The sequence below is a fragment of the Myotis lucifugus genome, unplaced genomic scaffold (genome assembly GCF_000147115.1).
Source record: "Myotis lucifugus unplaced genomic scaffold, Myoluc2.0 scaffold_184, whole genome shotgun sequence".
In the NCBI taxonomy this organism is placed as follows: Eukaryota; Metazoa; Chordata; class Mammalia; order Chiroptera; family Vespertilionidae; genus Myotis; species Myotis lucifugus.
The window spans coordinates 1,440,736-1,462,026 of NW_005871232.1; the positions used below are offsets into that span (position 1 = coordinate 1,440,736).

Below are 21,291 nucleotides of genomic sequence, written 5' to 3' on the forward strand. Positions count from 1 at the left end.
CCTTGACCGGAATCAGAACCTGGGACCCTTCAGTCCGCAGGCCGACACTCTATCCACTGAGCCAAACTGGTTAGGGCTAGTTTCAGTTCTTATTGGACTATTTTGTTTTGGTTTTATTTCCCCTTCCCTGCTCCAGTGGTGGAATCCCAGTCTTGACCGAGCTGAATGGAGTGCTTGGTATATGAAATATCTATGAGGGCATTGCTAAGCCACACAAAGTAAGCAAGAACAAAGAAATGTACAGGGATCTCACAGGCTGTAGTGGGTATTCAAACGTGGCCAGTGCTATGCAAGAAATAGTAGAGTACTAGTTAATATGTACATCTTTATTCTGAATGCAAACATGATTGGTCACTAGGTGTTTTTGCGTCTTTCCATCCCTTTGAAATCCATGGGCAATTTGATATCTTACATTGTGTTAAGAAGAATCAAGGAAATGAGCCGAAACCGGTTTGGCTCAGTGGATAGAGCGTCAGCCTGCGGACTGAAAGGTCCCTGGTTCGATTCCGGTCAAGGGCATGGTACCCTGGGTTTGCAGGGCACATCCCCAGTAGGAGATGTGCAGGAGGCAGCTGATCGATGTTTCTCTCTCATCGGTGTTTCTAGCTCTCTATCTCTCTCCCTTCCTCTCTCTGAAAAATCAATAAAATATATTTAAAAAAAAAAAAGAAGAATCAACATACCTTAAAGAGGAATGAAGGAATAAGTTTAAGTTCTTTCAACGGGCTTTTGATGTATTTCACAGTAGCAACTGGAGCTAATGCGTAGAAGGCTTTGATTTTTTTAGCCAGTTTGGGATTAGTAGAAAAGGCAATAAAACCTGAAACAGAACGACAAAGAAATAGGTGAAGTGTGTGTGTGTGTGTGTGTGTGTGTGTGTGTGCATGCATGTATGTTACAACTGTGACATTACTTTAGGTTTAATAGGATTGCCATCTGAGGAAACCTGGGAGATTAACCATCAGTGCTTGTTCAATTTAATCAGATTCTATTATTTTTTAATATTTATTCCCCCCCCCCCCACAGATTCTCTATGAGGACACGGGGCTAGAGCTTTTAAAAAGTTATAATGAGCTCTTTTATCTGACTTTAGAAATAGGATAATCATATTGTTGCAAAAAAGAGTTATTTGTACTACTCCAGGTTCAGATCATTTGCACTTGCCATTCCCTCTTCCTGGAATACCAGTCTTCCAAGTATGCAATGCCCACGCCTCACTCCCTGATCTCCTTCATTGCTTAGGCAGGAGTCCTCAAACTTTTTAAACAGGGGGCCAGTTCACTGTCCCTCAGACGGTTGGAGGGCCGGACTATAGTTTAAAAAAAAAACTATGAACAAATTCCTATGCACACTGCACATATCTTATTTTGAAGTAAAAAAACAAAACGGGAACAAATACAATATTTGTATTTGCATGTGGCCCGCGGGCCGTAGTTTGAGGACCCCTGGCTTAGAGAGTGGTTGGTGCTGTCCCCTATTTAAAATCGCCGTGCACCCCTCTGATGCTTTCTAATATCCTTTCTTCATTTACCTTTCTTTCCATAGCATTACCATTATCTAATCAACTTTATATTTTACTTTTTAATCTTTGTTATTTTCTCTGCCTCCTCTCACTGAAATATAGGAAGACAGAGATTTTAATCTGTTTTATTTATTGCTGTATTCTCGGGTCATCTGGTAGATGCCCGATTAATATGACTGAGTGAATGGAATCAATTCAGTGCAGAGGCTGTGTGGTGCAATGTTTCAGAGCATGGGCTTGGGAGTCAGAGTGCCTGGGCTGGTAAATGAGCTACCTCATCCTATATAATAAAAGGCTAATATGAAAATCAACCAAACAGTAGAACGACTGGTCACTATGATGCACACTGACCAGCAGGGGGCAGACGCTCAACACAGGAGCTGCCCCCTGATGGTCAATATGATCCCACAGGGGGAGTGCCGCTCAGCCAGAAGCCAGGCTGGTGAGCACAATGACAGTGGTGGGAGCCTCTCCCACCTCCACGGCAGTGCTAAGGATGTCTGACTGCTGGCTTAGGCCTGCTCCCCACATTCTCCGGCAGTCGGACATCCCCCGAGGGCTCCCGGATTGCGAGAGGGCACAGGCTGGGCTGAGGGACACCTCTCCTCCAGTGCATGAATTTCGTGCACCAGGCCTCTAGTTTGTAATAACTATGTTACTTTGCACAAATTATTTACCCCCTGTTTGTTTCCCCATGTATACAATAGGAATAATAATTGTTCCTATACCATCAGGTTGTTGAAGACAACAACATATGTAATGAATATATGTAATGAATGGAATGAATATATGTAATGAATATATGTAATGAATGGAAAGCAATAAGCACAATGACTAACATATCTGCATAACAACTGGAAAGGGTCTATGTGAATTAAACCACCTTCTCTGACTACTTTACCCACCAATGGTGGTGCCCTGGGAATGGCCAACATAGTGTAGCTTTTCCTGTCCAGTTTTCTTTACAATGAAGTCAATTGTGGCTGGAAGGTCATATTTAGCCATTTCATCGAAGCTGCAAGAAAAAAAAGACAAAATAAGACAACATATTTCCTTGCTATAATTTCTAAAAGTCAAACATGTTTATAGCTCAGGCTCCCTTTGAGAAATTGAACACTAGATTCTCTAAGCATTAGTGAATGCCAGGTGCTCTTTGGGGTGGCTTCTTATAAACAGTTGACATCATTTCTGAAGCACAGCATTAAAGCCACATTTTAATCAAAACAAGCTAATATCTGTAGCTGGGATGATTTCTATCCCTAAAACAATGTCAGATTTATTAATAATTTGGATGCAGTGTTCCACTGTTGTTTCATATGAACCATATCCCTCTCTATTTTATTCTTCACAAATCAGCCCGAATGAGTTTTGAAAGTGAAAATGGGATTATGCTGCCCCCTTGTTTAAAACTTTTCATTGGCAACTCATTAAATTTAGAATGAGCTGCAAGGCCCTACCATGGATTACACAGCCCTTGTCAACATCTGGCCCTTGTCAACATCTCTAGTCTCCTCTCATGTCGCTCTCCCTCTTCCTCACTATAGTCAGGACACACAGGCTTCCTTTCAGTTCTGAGCATTTTTGTGCCTCAGCATTATTAGCTAAATTGTTTTCAGTTCTCCACTTCCATGAGTAATTTTCAGGAATAAGGCACAAAAGGGACCCTAACAGAAAGACTTTGATAATATGTCCATGGTGTCAAATTTCATTGCTCCTACCCAAACCTCAATAGTAATATTGACTCAGATTGCTGTTCTTAACCCCCAACTAGGTTTAACATCCTCTTGAATCCATATGGATGTTCCTTTTCAAATTGACTCCGGAGAGAAAATGTCCTTGCTTCAGTCATTGTGCTCATTCCATTTGGAAAAGCATAATCAGAAACATAAAGCATAATTCCCAAATACTGGGTAATGAGATCACAGAAAGTGAAAAACCTTCCCTTGGAGAAAAAACTGCCCTTGCAATGAGGTGTATGGAAGAATCCAAGAAACAATTAGAATGAAAATTACTTCCTTCTTACTTGGAATATAATATATTGAAGTGGGACTGAATTGAATGGGGTGAACACCCATGCTTTTTAAACTCAATATTTACTTTTGTGTCCCTTGTTAATTGTTCCTTTTCTTTACCTGAAAGCCCAGAATTCAGCAGAGTTTGGTGAATAGTATATATTTCTCCTGGCCCAGGTGTTTCCCCTGCTGTTCCCCAGCCACACGTCATAACCAGCATCGGCCAGAAGGAAGCCCAGGCTGTTGTTGGGCAGGTTGGCAATCCAGTTTGTGGCTGATGTGAGCAAACCATGTTGCAAAAACACAACAGGTCTCTGGCCTAAAGAAGAATATTATTTAAAAGCTGTAAAAACACATTTCTCATTCTAAGATAAATTATAATGATAGAAACAGACTTTCATACCACTAGAATTAAACATTTGCTTGAGTTGACTATTATTTTAGTCACCTACCTTAAGTATGGTGATGGTTTCTCATATGACAAAACTTATCAAATGATAGACTTTAAATATGTGCAGTTTATCGTATACCAATTATGCCTCCAAAAACTAGTGAAAAAATTATATCCTAAAAAATTCAGCATGATGTTAATTTAAGTGGCCTTGCTTAATTGTATACTTTTTGTACTGAATAAATTTTCTACAATGAGAAAAAGATAAATTTTTAATAGTACTAGCAAAAATGACCTTTATCTGTTTAGCAAATGAGCCTTGAATTGCCTTCCCTTTCTCCCTCTGCAACACACACACTGGCTCTCTCTCCTAGATCCTCTAGGACTGCGCTCAGTTTAATCTCAGAGAGCAAGTTTTCCTTCACTTCCCCTCGTTAGGTGCCCTTGTCAGGACTTCTAGCTTCATATCCTGTGCACACTTCTAGCATTGCTCTGATCACACATTATTATAATCATCTGTTTATCCCTCTCATTCGTTTGATGGTGACCTCCTTGAAGAAATGACTTCATCACTGTTGCATTTCCAGAATGATCAAGGATTAAGTCTAGGAAAAAATTAAAGGTGGAGAAAGAGGAGGAAAAGAACAAGGAAGGCATGAATGGTGGAAAAGAGAGAGGGAAGGAGGAAGAAAGAAAGAGGCGGGAGAGGGGGAAAGGAAAAAGGCGAAGAAGGTTATACCTCTATTCTCTGCATTTTTCTTCCCATAAGGAATTCTGTAGACCTCTAGAATATAACCATCTTCAGTTATGACTTCATATTCTTCACTTGGGTATCCCCAATAAGAAATCATCTGACTCTGGTGAGGAAAAATCAACTTTTTTAGTTTACTTCTTAAATGCATCTAGTAAGCAGATATTGTTATATTTAATTGAGCATGTAAAAGCTACTATAATCCTAAGTCATGGTAATATCTCGGTTTTGTAGGTGTGTGTTTTTCCTCCAGTAACTTACAATATTCATAGTCACTTCAGGGCTTTCATGACTTAATGTTCCAAAGAAACCGTGTGTAGTTCCAAGAGCAGATATCAAACTTGCCACTGTTAATAGTAACCACATTTTGGTTCTGCCTGAAATAGAAGAATAGTTTGTGCCATGGTTAATCTATTACACTTTCATTTCTCCTATTTTTGTTCATTTTATCTTCATGTAAAGTAGAGAAATGCTTAGGTTTTATTATATTCTGTTGAACAAAAACCTGAGACGTGGATGTTAGCCCAGGCATTTTAATGCTTAGCATGTTTTCCCTATATTTGATTCCTTTTGTTTAAGAACATTTCCGTTTGGTTTTGAAGTGATATTGAACAAAACTTAATTGATCAAAAAATGTCTTCTGCCCTGGCTGGGTTGCTCAGTGGGTTGGAGTGTTGTCCCATACACCAGAAGGTTGTGGGTTTGGTTCCCGGTCAAGGCACATACCTAGGTTGTAGATTTTATCTCTGGTCTGAGCACATACGGGACACAACCTATCAATGTTTCTCTTTCACATCGATGTTTGTTTTTCTCTCTCCTTCTCCCTTCTAATCTCTCTAAAATCAATAAAAACATGACCTAGGGTAAGGATTTAAAAAGTCTTCTAGCCCTAGCTGGTTTGGCTTAGTGGACAGAGCACCAGCCTACAGACTGAAGGGTCCTGAGTTCGATTCTGGTCAGGGGCACATGCCCAGGTTTCGGGGTCGATCCCCAGTAGTGGGTGTGCAGGAGGCAGCTAATTGATTTTCTCTCATCATTGATGTTTCTATCTCTCTCTTCCCCTCCCTTCCTCTCTGAAATCAATAAAAAAAAATTTTTTTTAAAGTATTCTAGTTGTCTGGCATAATGTTATATTCCAATTATGCCTTATATTTATCTTATTTTGAGAGTCCAAAGTTGGGGTGTGTGTGTGAGGCATTGTATGGGCATTTGATTCTTCTAGATGCTATCTCAATATAACAAGTATTCAAAACAATTATAATGTTTTAAATATTGTTTATAATAGTCACTCCATAGATATTTATCATGAGGTAATTATGTGGATTTAGAAGCTACCTCCACCTTCTCAAAATGCTACCATAACTAGAGTGACATGTGAATATAATTTTAGGAAAGCTTTTGCACTTTTAATTTTTTTCGGTGCTATTACCTAATTGAAATTACTTAGGTAGGCCTTGACAAATATAAAGTGTCAATGTATTGGACGGTAAAATATATTTTTTTCAAAAGCTTTAAGCAACAAAAAGGAAAATCTGTATCATGATTTGAAAATGATTTGAAAAGCAATTTTCCAATTCAGCCTACTCATATTTTATAGGTAAAAAATAGCAACCTACTTCTTAGATAATTTAATGACAGTTTCAAGTAGTTTGACTTAGTGCTATTGTTTAAATAATAGATCTTTCCCATAATTGCTTTATCAAAATTGACTGGCTTTTATAAGCTATTTTAAAAAGTCAAAAAAATATGTCAATCTCCATAAAATATTTTCAGCTCCTATGACAAAAGATTAATTTCTTTAATATCTAGTTAGCTTTTATAAATCAGTAAGAAAAAGAGCAACAGCAATAGAAATTGGTACAGTACATAAAAAGCTTTTTATATAAAACCATAAGACTTAAAAACATTTGCAAATGTTCTTAATTTCATCTATCATCAACAAAATATAAATTAAAACAAGAATGTTATAATACTTTCCACCTTTATCAAGTAAAGCTTGATAAATTACAATAATGGCCAAGTTAGATAAAACAGGCACTTAAATGTTATTTATGGGAATATAAATTTTTGCAAGGTTTTTCAAGAGGAATGAAAAAATTAAAAAAAATACATATCCCTTCCATTCCACATTTAGAAATTTAGCTTCAAATATAATTACTAATGTGTCTAAAATGCATGTACTAAGATGTTCATTACAACATTATTTATAAGAGGAAAGATTGGAAACAACCTAAATGCCTATCAGTAGAGAACATAATTTTAAATTATTGTACAACCACACCACAGAATGCCATGCATATTGTTCAAGGAGAATAGTGAGGTAGATCTATTTGTGCTTATCTGAAAAGTTATCCTAGATGAATTGTAAGAGCAAGGCACTGAATACAGTATATTTAGTACACATAGTACAGTGGATATAGCACCATTTATGAAAATAAATTGGTATACTTTTAAAAGTAAAAATAAAACACTGAAATTGTTAGGCTTCTTGTAGTTGTAAAGCAATATAGGCCAAGAGGCCAATGACAAAATGTGCTTGCTATAAAATGAATGAAATGTTTTACATTGAAAGTAGTCTAACTGATGCGCATATTAGCTCTAATCTCTCATAAAAACTTAGTAGGTCCCAGCTTCACCTGGGTTGCCCAACTTAAAACTTATCAGCCTTGCTTGTCAACCTCTTGTCCCTGGGCTACTGGTCAGCATTTTCTCTCATACAGTAACTAGGAATTTTAAATATACTCAAACTCAGTAGAACTGAACTAGTGTTCCATTCAAGTTTTACATTTTTATTAAAATTACAACTTAAATGCTTTCTTTTTTTCCAAATGACCATTTTGACAGCACTGTACATCATATATATATATATATATATATATATATATATATATATATATATATATTACAGATAGGAAGGGAGAGGGAGAGAGAGATAGAAACATCAATGATGAGACAGAAAATCATTGATTGGCTGCCTCCTGCACGACGCCTACTGGGGATCAAGCCCACTACCCAGGCATGTGCCCTTGACCGGAATCGAACCAGGGACCCTTTAGTCTATAGGCCAGCCCTCTATTCACTGAGCCAAACCGGCTAGATTTTTTTATCTTCTGATGGCAATTATCACTTGTTTCTCAGCACAGTCAGAATATTTGACATTAGACCCAGAACATCCAAATGTCCTAGGTTATAATCACCAACTACTAGTTTGAGAATCTTCAGGTACTAAGCTGGGGAAACGTTTCAAAAGAGAAGGGATATTTGTCCTCAAATATTTGAAGGAATGCCAGGTAGAGGACAGTATTAAAGCCATTTATTTTTAGTGTGCCTGAAATTAATAATTCAATAAATATTTATTAAGTTCAAAGGCAGACTAGTGTTCTCAAAATACCTAATGACAAGTTCTAGAATAATGGCAGTAACAACACTTACATTACAGAGTGCTTACTATGTGCTGGATAGTGTGTTTGACATGTTGTATGTGCAATAGAGTTACCTTCTTTAAGATGGTTTCCTATTCCATAAAATAAGGCCAGTAATAGTGCAGGTTCTGAAGTTATCATAAGAATTCATTAAGATAATAAAAGGAAAGTTATTAAGAACATGTTAGGCATCTATTAAACATTGGAAAAATGCAGTGATATTTTAGTAGCATCTCACTTAATTCTCATGCTAAGCCTATGAGTTAGTTAGCATTATATCCCCCATTTTACAGATGAGAAAACCAAGGCTAAAAGTATGTAGAAAGCAACTGAACCCATTTTTGAGACTAGGTAGTATGTCTCCAAAGACTATGTTCTTCTCCACTACAATGCTTCTTTAGGATAACCTAGCCCAGCATCTACTTGGAACAACTTGGAACATCCACAGAGAGAGTTACATAATTTGGTCTAAACTTCTTTTTAGGGGTTTATAATTTAAATAAATACATTAGTAGCCTATAAAGTTTAACAACAGTATTCACAATGGTTAATTCAATAGCAGTTGATTTGGATGAAATGAAATGATTCAATATAGCATATCAATAAAGTCAGTTCATGTGAGGGATGATCTATTACTTCTCAAAAAGGAAAATAAAAGATATTAGACGCACATTAAACATTCATTACAAAAATGCTGAATTAATAAACACATTTGTCATCTAGTAATTCAGAATCCTATGTACAGATAAAAATAAATGAAAAAATAAATCAAATCCCAGAAGAATAAGCTTTAATTCAAATAGAAACATTTATGTAGATCAATATTCAACAAATATATAGGCCTTTAAGAATGCACAGTTGGGTTAAAGAAAAAAGTGAATCTAATAACTCAAATATTAATTTTGCTCAACAGAAGCTATACTCACAGTCTCCTCAGATACAGGACTATGTTTTGCTGGATAGTTAGTATTTTTGTTAATCTTGCACTTACTTCTTATATACAAAAGCTCAACAATGGCCAGAGTTACTCATTCACTGATTAAATTGCCATGTCTTTAATATCTCAACATCATCTAATTATAAAAGGACAAACCTAAAACTCAAATATTATACTCAAGGTGAAGGGATTAAGCAAGAACACACAAACACACACACAAAAACCCCATACATATAACACAAAGACACACACAGCAGAGTGGCTACAGCCAAAAGGAAGTGGGGTGGGGAGTAGGAAGAGGTGGGCAAAGAAGGGGAAAATGGGGATGGAAATAAACTTTACTTGGGGCTATGGCCACATGATGCACTGTGCAGACAAAGTTTTATTGAGTTATACACTGAAACCTGTATGATTTTGTGAACCAATGTCACCCCAATAAATTCAATTAATTTTTTAAAATACTACATTCAATTTTACATAGTATTGAGTTCACCCCTTCAACTTTTTTTAAAAAATGTATTTTATTGACTTTTTTACAGAGAGGAAGGGAGAGGGATAGAGAGTTAGAAACATCGATGAGAGAGAAACATCAATCAGCTGCCACCTGCACACCCCCTACTGGGGATGTGCCCGCAACCAAGGTACATGCCCTTGACCGGAATCGAACCCGGGACCCTTCAGTCCGCAGGCTGACGCTCTACCTACTGAGCCAAGTCGGTTAGGGCTCACCCCTTCAATTTTTAACAATCATAAATATTGTCCAAAGGAGTTTTGATGACTAATGATTTCGAAAACATTCAAAATTATTCTTGATATCTTAAACATATAAAAACTGTTAAACCCACGGTATAATGCAAATTATTATGCAGTATGGCTCAGATAAAAAGGCCTGAGATAACAAAAGGCCTCTTTGATTTTTAAAAATACAGTGCACAAACTATTCTGACCGGATGGTTAGATAACCACTTGCAAATATATGTAATCAGCAAGGATTAGTGTTTTATCATGGTCTTTGATCAGGGTCTCTAACCCTTCAAACAATAGTCTAGCTAATATATAGTACCAAACCCAATCCCACCCTTTAAAAACATATGGGTGGTATCATTTTCATTATATAAAATCATTGTGTGGAGTTTGAATATTATCATTATGTTTACAAGTGACTTGTGATATTAAAACATTAATATTTAAAAATATAGCTGATTTTTTGCAACCACCATGAGCAAATCTGTAGCCCATAGTAAGAGAAAAAGAGAATCATATTTTGAGTTCTTAAAATAGTTTGCCATTTATTTTTAGAAATTATTATTTTTTTATTCATACTTAAATACCAAAAATGGCAAGTTATAAATCAACTTTCCACCAACCATCAAAATACAATTAATTGGAGTTGCATTGTTACAATAAACTAGGAAAACAATTTAGGATATGTCCAATACTGCGTGTATTTACATATTTTTATGTTGCAAATATCTTCCCTTTGCTTGAGTCTGGCTGATTTTCATGACAATAACATTTCTGAAAATAAAAGATGGTGACACATTCTCATAAAGATCAACACGAAGGGAGAGGGTTTTGCTTGCTATCCTAATGCAATTTGAATTTACTTCACTAGGAGGTGGGAAGTAGATTAACCATGTTTCTTCATGTCATTGCTTGTGTAGATTTAAACAAGAGAATGCAGGATGTGTTCCTTTGGCCTTTTACTGTGGCTGAAAATAATTTGGAGTCAGAATCTGGACATATATAAATACTAGAGGCCCAGTGCACAAAAATTTGTGCACTCGGGGGGCATCCCTCAGCCCAGCCTGCCCCCTCTAACAGTCTGGGAGCCCTCACAGGATGTCCTACTGATGTCCCTGTGGGGAGCGGGCCTAAGCTGCAGTCTGGCCTCCCTCTGTGGAAGGCAACTGGTCGATCAGGTATATAGATACTTTCTGAAGGCAGCACAGACTCCTTCCTTATTTCTTTCCTCTGTGGTTGGAGAATAGGGGACTAAAAGGTGGAGACAGAACTGTGGCCGGGCCTGGGGCTCTTGTAGGCAACAGAAAGAAGGAGAGGGCTGGGGAAAGTCTAGACACGGTTTTCTTCAATTGTCCTCCCTTCCTCCGGGCCCCTCGCTCTGTTCTTTCCTTGTCGTGGTGGACGCTTGGGCCTCGGACTGACAGGAGCCCAGTGACAGTGGAGGTCAGCCCCCTCACTTCTCAGCTGAACATACAACCACCTCACATTCCAAGTGGAGCTGTTTTCAAGTGGCTAAAGTGCTGGCAGTTCATGCCTCCCGGCCTTTCTCCTCTCGGGTTTCCTCCTTGGGTCAGTTGCAAACTTCACTGAGACACCGAAGCAACATTGCCCTGGTAGTTCGGCACCGGCTCCTGCCCGTGCCCGGCCGGGCACTCTTCCTTGAGGTCTCTGGGTCCACAGTCTGAGCTCAGGGAGGTCACTCAGAGCCCGTTCCCCCAGACAGGTGGGGCAGGGGGGCTAGCTTGAAGAGCTGGAGGAAGATGGCAGAGTAAGAGTTGGTATGAACCAGTGCCTGCTTAGCCAGACTTCCTAAGCTCCCCACCAGGCCCAGGCTGGGCCCCTTCCCCACACTAGGAGGATCCCAGCTGAGGTCCCCTCCCTGCACCCAGCACTCTCCTCCCTGTTCTACCACTGGGGGAAGAGAGCAGCTCACCTGCTCTGGACCCTGCCAACCTGGCAGGCTGAGGCACAGGCGGTGCAGCCTAGGGTGCTGGTGGCTGCGAGCCTTCTCCCCCTCCCTGAAGCCTGGGGCGGGGTTGCAGCAGCTCACAGCCGCCCCTTGGTACCATGTATGGAGACACCGCTCTCCACTGAGCCACCATCTGCCCAGGACCTGTGGGGGTTGGGGTGGTCTTGGGCTCCCACTGGCCCCACTGAAGCCAGACTCAGCTTGGCCAGCCACCCCCACCACCCGAGGGCTGCGCATGCCCCGCGGGCCTCATTGCCCTCATGAATTGCCCTGGTCCGGCTGTCCCATCCCAGGAAGTGGCCATCCCCATCGCCATGGCTCACTCCCCGGTGCAGTTGGGCCTGCCCAGCAAGCATGTAGGCAGGAGCTGGGCCTCTGAGAAGAAGGAGGAGGGATGTGCGGGCCAGGGCAGAAGTGGGGAACTTGGCGGTGTAAACACAGCCCCCACCCCATGTCGTGCAGGCCCCTCGCGCTGCATTCCCGAACCCCTGGGTGTCCCTGCCAAGCACTGTGCTCTCGGGCCTGGGGTGGGGGTGAGGGACCTGGAGCTGCGGCCTGAAGGCAGCCCTCACTGGCTTGGAATCGCAGTGGTTGATCAGGGAGGGATGCGGGGTGCCAAATTCCGCCTCTCTCTCTTTCTCTCTCCCTCCCTCTCTCTCTCTCTCTCTCTCTCTCTCTCTCAGAGGGCCCCGTGTCCCTGGCGGGCGAGTGGGGGCTCAGGCTCAGGCAAGCGATGCCAATTGCCTTGCCTGAGCCCCCGCCCACCCCCGGGTCGCACACAGGAGTGGACCCCGTGTCCCAGGCGGGCCGGCGGGGGCTCAGGCGAAGGAATCAGCAATTTCTTCGCCTGAGCCCCTGCCCCCAGGTTGCACACAGGGGCCTGGATGGCAGCTCGCACTGCCCCACCCTGCCTGCAGTATGCAAATTAGCCGCCATCTTTGTTGGTGGTTAATTTGCATATCACTCTGATCAGCCAATGGCAGGCATAGCGAAGGTACGGTCAATTACCATGTTTGTCTATTATTAGTGTAGACTAGTAGTCTTTGAAAGAGATCTATGATTCTTACAATAATGCAACCAAACAATCATGCTCTTGCTTCTTTATAAATACCTTAAATTCTGATTAGCCAGAGGTCATGGTGGCAGTCATGTAAACTAGTAAAAGGGAGTTAGTTTCCAGTTTGCAGTATGTATTAGATCCATGAGGAAACACGATGCTTTCTCTACTCATCACAGTCCCACTAACCTCCTCAACCCTGCTCCACTCTCCCTGCTCCACTCTCCTTTTCCGCTTGCTAACTCTTCTTCATCTTTAGGTCTCAGCTCAGACATTATTTCCCTTAGGAATACCACCATGACACTGTTGTGTTTTTTTAATCTTTATTATTGGGAGTATTACAGATGTCCCTTCTCCCTCCCACCCTTAGCCCCCTACACTTAGTCCCCCCCCCCCCCCCTGCCTTCCAGGCCTTCATGGCCCTATTGTCTGTGTCCATGGGCAATGCATATATGTATTTAAGTTATTTGATTAATTTCTTCCCACCCCCTCTCCACTGTTCCTTCTGAGATGTGTCAGTATGTTCCATGTTTCCATGCCTCTGAGTCTATTTTATTCCTCAATTTATCTTGTTCATCAGATTCCACATATAAGTGACATCATGTGGTATTTGTCTTTCTTTGACTGGCTTATTTTGCTTAGCATAATACTCTCCAGGTCCCCCCTTGCTATCTCAAAGGGCAAGAGATTTTTTTTTATAGCTGCATAGTACCGTGGGGTGCAAATGTGTCATGGCTTCTTTATCCACCCATCTACTGAGGGGCACTGGGATGTTTCCAGATCTTAGCTGCTATGCATATAGGGGTGATTATTCTTTCTAACTGGTGTTTTGGGATTCTTAGATTATATTCCTAGAAGCGAAATCACTGGGTCAAATGGCAGTTCCATTTTTAATTTTTTGAGGAAACTTCATAATGTTTTCCATAGTGGCTACACCAGTCTGCATTCCCACCAGCAATGTACCAGGGTTCCCTTTTCTCCACATCCTCACCAGCACTTGATTGTTGATTTGTTGATGATAGCCATTCTGGCAGGTGTGAGGAGATACCTCACTGTAGTTTTAATTTGCATCTCTCTGATGATTGGTGACATTAAGCATTTTTTATATGTCTATTGGCCATCTGTATGTCCTCTTTGAAGAAGTGTCTATTCAGGTCCTATGGCCATTTCTTTTTTATTTGGACTGTCACTTTTAACTGCCATTCTAGCCTCTAATTTTTCATTATTCAATGCATCACCAAACTGTTATCTAATTTGAATCATAAAGTGAAAATCCAATGATATCACTTTTGGTTTGAAGACTTGAGACAGTTCCCACTGTCCCAAGTATGAAGTTCAAAGAGAAAATAATGTATTTCATTCAATAGACATTTTTAGAGAATCTTCTTTGTTCCAGGGAATGGAGTGTTCCTAAAATTACCAGCCCCAATTCATCTCTTATTTTTTTTCTTATGACCTCCTATTGTACTTTGGTGATAATAAAACTTATTTTGGCCTATATATCTCTGCTGTTTTGTATTGCTTCTTAATGACTTTAGAGCACGCCCTATTAGTTCAAGAAGATGAACTTCATTAGAACACATCTCTATCACTATAGAATCCAGTGTGGGCCTTTTCACTCAGCAGGTGCTAGTATTTAGATATTAAGTGAATTAGCTTTTTTCCTGCATCATTTCACAAATACATAAGACAACTCCTGGTGTTTATGAAATGACTTCATTTGATTGTCTTCATAAAATTCCAAAGTTTCTTTATCACTTGCGAGTGATTACATTGTCATTACAACTCCTCTTAGAAACGTAGAGTGGCCCTTATCACTCTGAATAGTCGGCAATGACATTTATAAAGGACAGATGTTTATTACCTGGGGCCTATGGAATGAGCATGCATTTAGGTCTGTGCATTTCCAAGGTGAGTAACTCCTTCTCTAGTAAAACTTAAGGGATACAATGAAAGAATAAGAAAGACACCACTAAGAAAAAATAGTTCCACTGTCAGTAAAACCCAGAGCTTTGTATCTAGTAGTAAGATATTTTTTATTGTGTCAATAATTTATAGCAAATATCCTGAAATGCTCCATGTCCCAGATCAAATCCAATTGATTGTAGGAGGCAGAGACAGAAGGTGAATGAGGTTATGGGTTTGATAGCATAAGTTGCTGCATCCTTAGGATCAGAGGGTGGCCTTTTTCTATCCTGTCAGTCACTTGGAACTGTGCAGGAGTAGGCTAAGTGAATACAAAGAAACAAAAGAGTTTTCAGAAATAATAATACTTAAAAACAACATTAGGTTTTTGTAAAACCATGCTTTACTAGAAGAGAGTGTGCATTTTATTAATATTAGCAGTAGTAGTAAAAGTGAGTTGGCTTTAAAATCCAGAGCTTCTAGAAAAAAGACCACTTGCATATATGTTAGTAAAATATAAAAGTCCATAACAGTAGTCCTAACATACCGGGCAAACTTTGGTGACCTACACACAGACTAAGATTAGGGGAGAGACAATATTTTTTTTTCTAATCTTTAAGGAAACAGTAAAATTCGTTATTGAAATCAGATCTGCTTTGTTGACTCTTTTGAAGAAACAAAGATAGGTGTGTTTTAGAATTTCTAGACAAAGAGCAGTCCTGATCTGGCCAGTTGGTCTTGAATTGATCCTGCAGGTCCAGAGATAAGGGTGTTGATCTCAGATTCAATAGGTTCCAGCCTTAATCCTGCTAAATTCTGACCCTGCCCCTCCTCTCCTATCGCCAACACGTGGGTAAGGCACATTTATGAAGTCTTTACCACAATGGAGGCAAATAGAGCGAGGAGGTTTTGGCTAAGAGACAGAGGTATTAGGATAGAATTATGAAGAACTATTTTGGGGAGAAAACTTGTGGATGTTCTAAGAATTTATAGACAGAATCTGCTACCCTAGTCAGTACCTACTATATGACAGAAGCCTGAGAAACAAAGAGATCTTTGGCTGGGTCATGTGATGCCCAGAGTGGGTCAAACAGACTAAAAATATTAAGATTCCATTAGTTTTAAATAACACTTGTATGTTATATGCATTTTTACTTGAATTGTAATGTGTAATCTTTAGAGCCAACCTGTGAGATAGCCAGTATCATCTTCAATTTACAAATTAGAAAGTCAGCTCAGGAATAGTCACTGGCTAAAGACATGCACATTTCCATAGGCTCCAGGGAAGAGCAGAGCTTCAGATTATAGACATAGTTCACCTTCTGGGCTACTGGAGTTCTCTGGAGCAGAGAATGCCACTGTATTAGTTTGCTAAGGTTACCATTACAAAATATCACAGACTGGGTGGCTTAAACTATAGAAATTTATTTTCTCACAGTTCAGGAGGCAGGAAGTTTGAGGTGTCAGCATGGTTTTTTTTCTGAAGCCTCTTTCCTGGGCCTGCAGACAATTGTCTCCTTCCAGTGTCATCACACTGTCTTCCCTTCATACCTGTCTGTGTCTGAATTTATAAGCACACTAGTCATATTGGATTAGGGACCACCCTAATGACTTCATTTAACTTAAGTCCCACTCTGAGTTAAGGACTTCAACATGTGAATTTGGTGGAGGGGGAGACACAATTCAGTTAACAGTCATTAATCTCAAAATGATAGTTTCATCCACTTAATATTTATAGATCATGTATTTTATAATCAAAATGAGATTAGTACCTGCAGCCTTTTTTCTCACATGAACTTGACTATGATCAAAAGCAAACATGAATATTTTATAGCTTCAAGCAGAACAATATTTAGTCACTCCAAACTTTGCACTTAAAAAAAAATTGCTTTCCTGATTGGGAGCAGAAATAGGTGACAGAGGACTCAGAACCTTTGTTCCATTGAAGCCATCTTTGTCAAGAATTTTTTGAGCTTACAAAACTAGGCCTCAGATATAATTCCATGCTGATATAAACCCAGTAGTTGGAAATAGTTCACTCACCAAGACAATAAATAAATAAATAAATAAATATTAATCTCCAAACTCTGCTTATAAATTTGCTTCTTATTATGACTTAATGTAACATCCCATGAGTCTTTCCCAATATCAAAAGTGCTGGCTCAGATTTTCAAAACCACAGAAATTAAGTGAAATGTGTAGCAGAGGAGGCAGTTGGGGTTCAAGAGTCTATAGATCTTGAATTAGTTGGTTAACAACTTGACTGGAAATTCTGTGCTTTGGAGGAAATCAGAAGATTAGACTCTTCACATACCCAGAGAAACACTGAGGGAAACCAAGGGATGCCATATGCACTGGGACAATCAGAAAGTTAACTGGCAGAATTCTAAAGAATTGGAAAATTTCGTTTCTGAAATAGTCTTCTGAGAACAATGGCATGATAAATAAATAACTTCAGAGCTCACATTTAGGAAGATATCTATTAATTCCTTTGTTCCCAACCAATTCTGGTTTTTATTTATTAAAAATGTCCTGATTATAGGATTTTATACTTAATGTACTACTCTTTCAGTTACTCTAGCACTTTGTGATCACCAGAATGGCCCAATATTTTTGAAAGAATAAAATTAAATCACTATTCTTTTAAAGTTCAAGAATTATTTCTCTGGAAAGTGTCACAAAGAAATGATACTGAGTCAAAACGTAAGTAGAAATTGTTGTCCATATAGAAAGAACCTCAACTTTTTCTTCTTTATTTGCTGAAAAGAATATGGCTCCACTAAACCTAACAGTGTCCTCTGGGGACGATAAAATACTCCACATTTACCTGCCATGTAGATTCATGTACTTGAGAATAGGGAAGGCCAGGCACATAATATGCAATTGCAAAATGAATGCTATTTAAACAAACAAAAATCAAATGATTTAAATGCATTTAAGCAGATTTCATTTTACTCAACTATATCTTAAGAAAATAATCATACCTTTTTGTTCCTACCCTAATCATCCCGACATACCAACTGACCATCCCCTCTACACCTACCTTGCCCCAAACCCAGCCATTTTCCATACAGAATAACCAATGCCCCGCCGGATCACTAGGAGATGAGAAGATAGAGGAATAGATACCACTAGGGCTCTGGGGCAGAGAAGGGGTATAAGAAAGGGTCTATCTATACAAAAAAGTGTTGGAGGTAAAGAAACCTTAGAAACAGAACTGATATATGTCTCTTTGATTTCTTCTTTCCTTTCTATTCCTTCCTCCCACCATCAAACAATTTCTGGCTCTCTTACGTGAGACACTGTCTATTCTGAGTTCACAGGCTTGGAAGAGACAGTCAAGTAAGCAAATCTGAGGATCTCATGTGTTTTATTATTCGGAGTCTGCAGCTTATCCACGGGCGCCAGCAGGTTTCAGGAGCCCCAGAGAGCCCACGTGGGCAGCTCTCTCCACCGCTGGCCCGCCTCGGGTCCCGGGCGCCGCCCCGCCCCCTGCAGGCCGGCGGCGGAACTGCTCAGGGCGCGGGCACGCGGGCCGCCGCCGCTGGAGACGCCGGGCATGGCGCGGGTGCTGATCGTGGGCGCCGGGCTGACCGGGAGCCTGTGCGCGGCGCGCGGGCGCTTCCTTCGGGAGGGGCCCGGTCCACCTGGCCGTGTGGCCGTGTGGGGACAAAGGCTGGCGACTCAGGTGGGGTCGTCCTCCTGGGCGGATCGCGGGAAAAAGGCCGCCGCCCAGCCCCCGCCTCTGCGGTGGCGCCCGGCCCAACGGGGAAAGCCCGAAGAAAATGGGGCTCCTCCGGGCCCAGCGGGGCGGGCCTCGCCGCGACACGTGATGGGAGACTTCCCCCGCCGGGAAAGGCCGGCACCGGGCCAGGGTGGGGCCCCCCCGGCCAGGCTGGTGGCGACGAGGGCCAGGCTCCCAGGCGGGGCCAGGCCGGGGCCCCGGGCCTCCCGCTGTCGCTAGTACATAGACGCCCAGCACGGGCTGCCGGTGCCTTTGCAGCTTTGCCCAGATCAGAAGGATCCCAAAGTGCCCCCGACCAAGGCCCCAGGGAGATCTAGTGCTCAAGGTCCTGTTATTCCCCGAGTCCTGCCTGAGAGAGGGAAAGCTGGCGTTGACTGACTCATTCTCACCTTTCATTCATTACTGTTATTCATTCATTCATTCAAATCAGTAACTAGACGCACCTCAAGTGTCCTTTAAAAAATATCTAACAATCAGGGACCAAATTGTCTCTTAACTACTTCCTGCCAACATTGGATGACAAAACCTTCAACTGAAAAAAAAAAACAACTTAGAAAAATGTTCCTACAACAGCTGTAACGGAATCCATGGTGGGGGGGGGGGCGGGGAGGAACATGGGGTGAATCGCTTTCCTTGGTTCATTCTGAGGCAGCGAGTAGCATTACAAGGTTCCTTCTAACGCAGAGACCTTTTCCTGTGGGTGAATTCAAGGGGGAAGAATGACCACCACCAGCAGCCCCCACAATCCACAGAGCACCGTGGACCTGGGCGCCCAGTACATCACGCGCACGCCCCACTATGCCCAAAAGCACCAAAGGTGAGCTCTTGCGGGGTGGAATTTGCTGTATGAGGTGAAAACATACTGTAAACCACCTGTTTTTGACAGGGTTAAACCTTGCTTCTTGTCGGATAGTGACATTATTATGCTATTGTCATTTTCATGGTATTAGCAGTAAGAGGTTAACCTAAGTAACATGGGAAAACGGTAATACATGCCCCCTAGTGTCCTTGTGAAGTTCAGATGAGATGTTCCATGGGACACAGTAAGGGCTCGTGAATGTGAATCACTATGCTGGTGTTGAGGAAGAGGACAAGATAGCAGTGATGGAAGTCAATCGTAACCAATTCGAAACGGTTGTACGGAATACCTTTCTGTTTACCCCTACTGACATTATTTTTGAAATGGACAAGAAAATAGGCCTTTGCTTAATGTCCGCAAAAGATTTATGGCTTCTCAAGACATTTCTGTTCTTAACCTGAATTGCAAATGTTATTAACACAAAACATGTTGACTTGACCATAGGACAACATCTAATTATTATTTAGTATTATAATCTCTAAGAATTCTTGCAAGAGAATACGGTATGTTAGAGCTGATTATAGAATACCATTATGTAATATATGTTGATTTATTTCAGTTTTTATGATGAACTGCTAGCTCATGGCATTTTGAAGCCTCTGACCTCTCCTATTGAAGGCACGGTGATGAAAGCAGGAGACTGTAACTTTGTGGCACCTCAAGGATTTTCTTCAATTATTAAGCATTACTTGAAAGAATCAGGTGGGATTAGGATTTTCTCTGCCTTCCTTTAAATTAGCACTTTAAAACAAAAGTCATACACATAATCAGATATTCATACTTCAAAGAAAGGTATAAAGTAGATGTTCTCTTATTCACCACTCAATAGCTAGTTTCCTTCTGCTAAAGTAACCCACTAATAACAGTTCCCAAGGTGTGCTTCCAGAGAAATGTTTGTACAGCTATCAATCTACATGGCTGTCTCTATTTTCTATTCATATAGGTTTATATTTATTCTTTTTAAAAATACACATGGGATTTTTTACATAAGCCGTTCTATACCATGTTTGGTCTATGTTTATAATAAATCTATCTATCTATCTATCTATCTATCTATCTATCTATCTATCTATTCTTTCTCTCTCTCTCAAGCAGTACATTTAGTTAGACATTGTTCACATCTCTTCAGGTGTCATCTGATCAGTTCTGAACTGCTGTTCTCTAAAACCTATTTGTAGGAAATTATAGTCGGAAAATGAATTTAGATTTTCTCTTTAAAAGGAGGAAGGCAGGGGATTAAGTTAAATAAATACATAACAGAAACACATTTGTTTTTATAAAATGTTTAAACCTTCATATCTGATACGTTTATTGCTATCTGCATATTTTTAAAAATTTTATTAAATATGATGTGCTGGGTAAACAGTGGTAAATAAGAGATGTGGATCCTGCCTTTGTTAATATAGAGTGAGGTAGAGAGGAAAGATGTTAAATTAATTACATATACACACAAAACATGTAATAAATGCTAAGAAGGAGTGAGAGCGTATGAGGGAGTGTATAATAAGAAGGCCTAACCTAATGTGAGAGGGGGGAGACATGTCAGAGAAAGCGTCACTGAGGATCTAATGTCTTCATGGTACCCCAAAGGTAAGCACCAGTGAACTAGGCCAAGAGCTGATGGTGATAATGGCATGCAGTGGACACATGAGTTAGAACTGTTCTAATGTAGGAGCAAGTTGGTGCATTTGAGGAACTAAAAGGTCATGATGACCAGAGAGTAGTGAATGAGGGAGAAAGTGCTAAGAGATGAAGTTCAAGACTAAGACAGATCATAAGGGGCTATGTAAGTAATGTTAAATATTTTATACTCTATCTTATGTGCAGTGGGAAGCCATCGAAGAATATTACACAAGAGACAGACATGGTCAGATTTCCTAAGCTCAGAAGTAACTCTCGAGAGATTTTATGTAATTCTCTGTTTTAAAATGAGAGTTTCCAGAGCCCACAGATTTTAATATGTGGTCCTTTGGAAAG

At 40.5% G+C, this 21,291-nt stretch overlaps 2 protein-coding genes across 2 annotated transcripts in view; one reads left to right on the forward strand and one right to left on the reverse strand.

Annotated features, from left to right (window-relative positions):
• LOC102427667 (gastric triacylglycerol lipase) overlaps positions 1–21,291 on the reverse strand; it is a 220,920-nt gene that overhangs the window by 6,260 nt on the left and 193,369 nt on the right. The window contains exons 2-6 of the mRNA XM_014462522.2: positions 4,938–5,053; positions 4,665–4,782; positions 3,655–3,853; positions 2,428–2,537; positions 684–820 (exon numbers count right to left, since the gene is read on the reverse strand). Coding sequence (XP_014318008.1) covers positions 684–820; positions 2,428–2,537; positions 3,655–3,853; positions 4,665–4,782; positions 4,938–5,042 — 669 coding nt within the window. The 5' untranslated portion in view covers positions 5,043–5,053. The remainder of the gene's footprint in view (positions 1–683; positions 821–2,427; positions 2,538–3,654; positions 3,854–4,664; positions 4,783–4,937; positions 5,054–21,291) is intronic.
• Positions 18,065–21,291, forward strand: part of RNLS (renalase, FAD dependent amine oxidase) — a 216,088-nt gene continuing 212,861 nt past the window's right edge. Inside the window, 4 exon segments of the mRNA XM_006096631.3 lie at positions 18,065–18,377; positions 18,380–18,398; positions 19,167–19,272; positions 19,874–20,016. Coding sequence (XP_006096693.1) covers positions 18,270–18,377; positions 18,380–18,398; positions 19,167–19,272; positions 19,874–20,016 — 376 coding nt within the window. The 5' untranslated portion in view covers positions 18,065–18,269.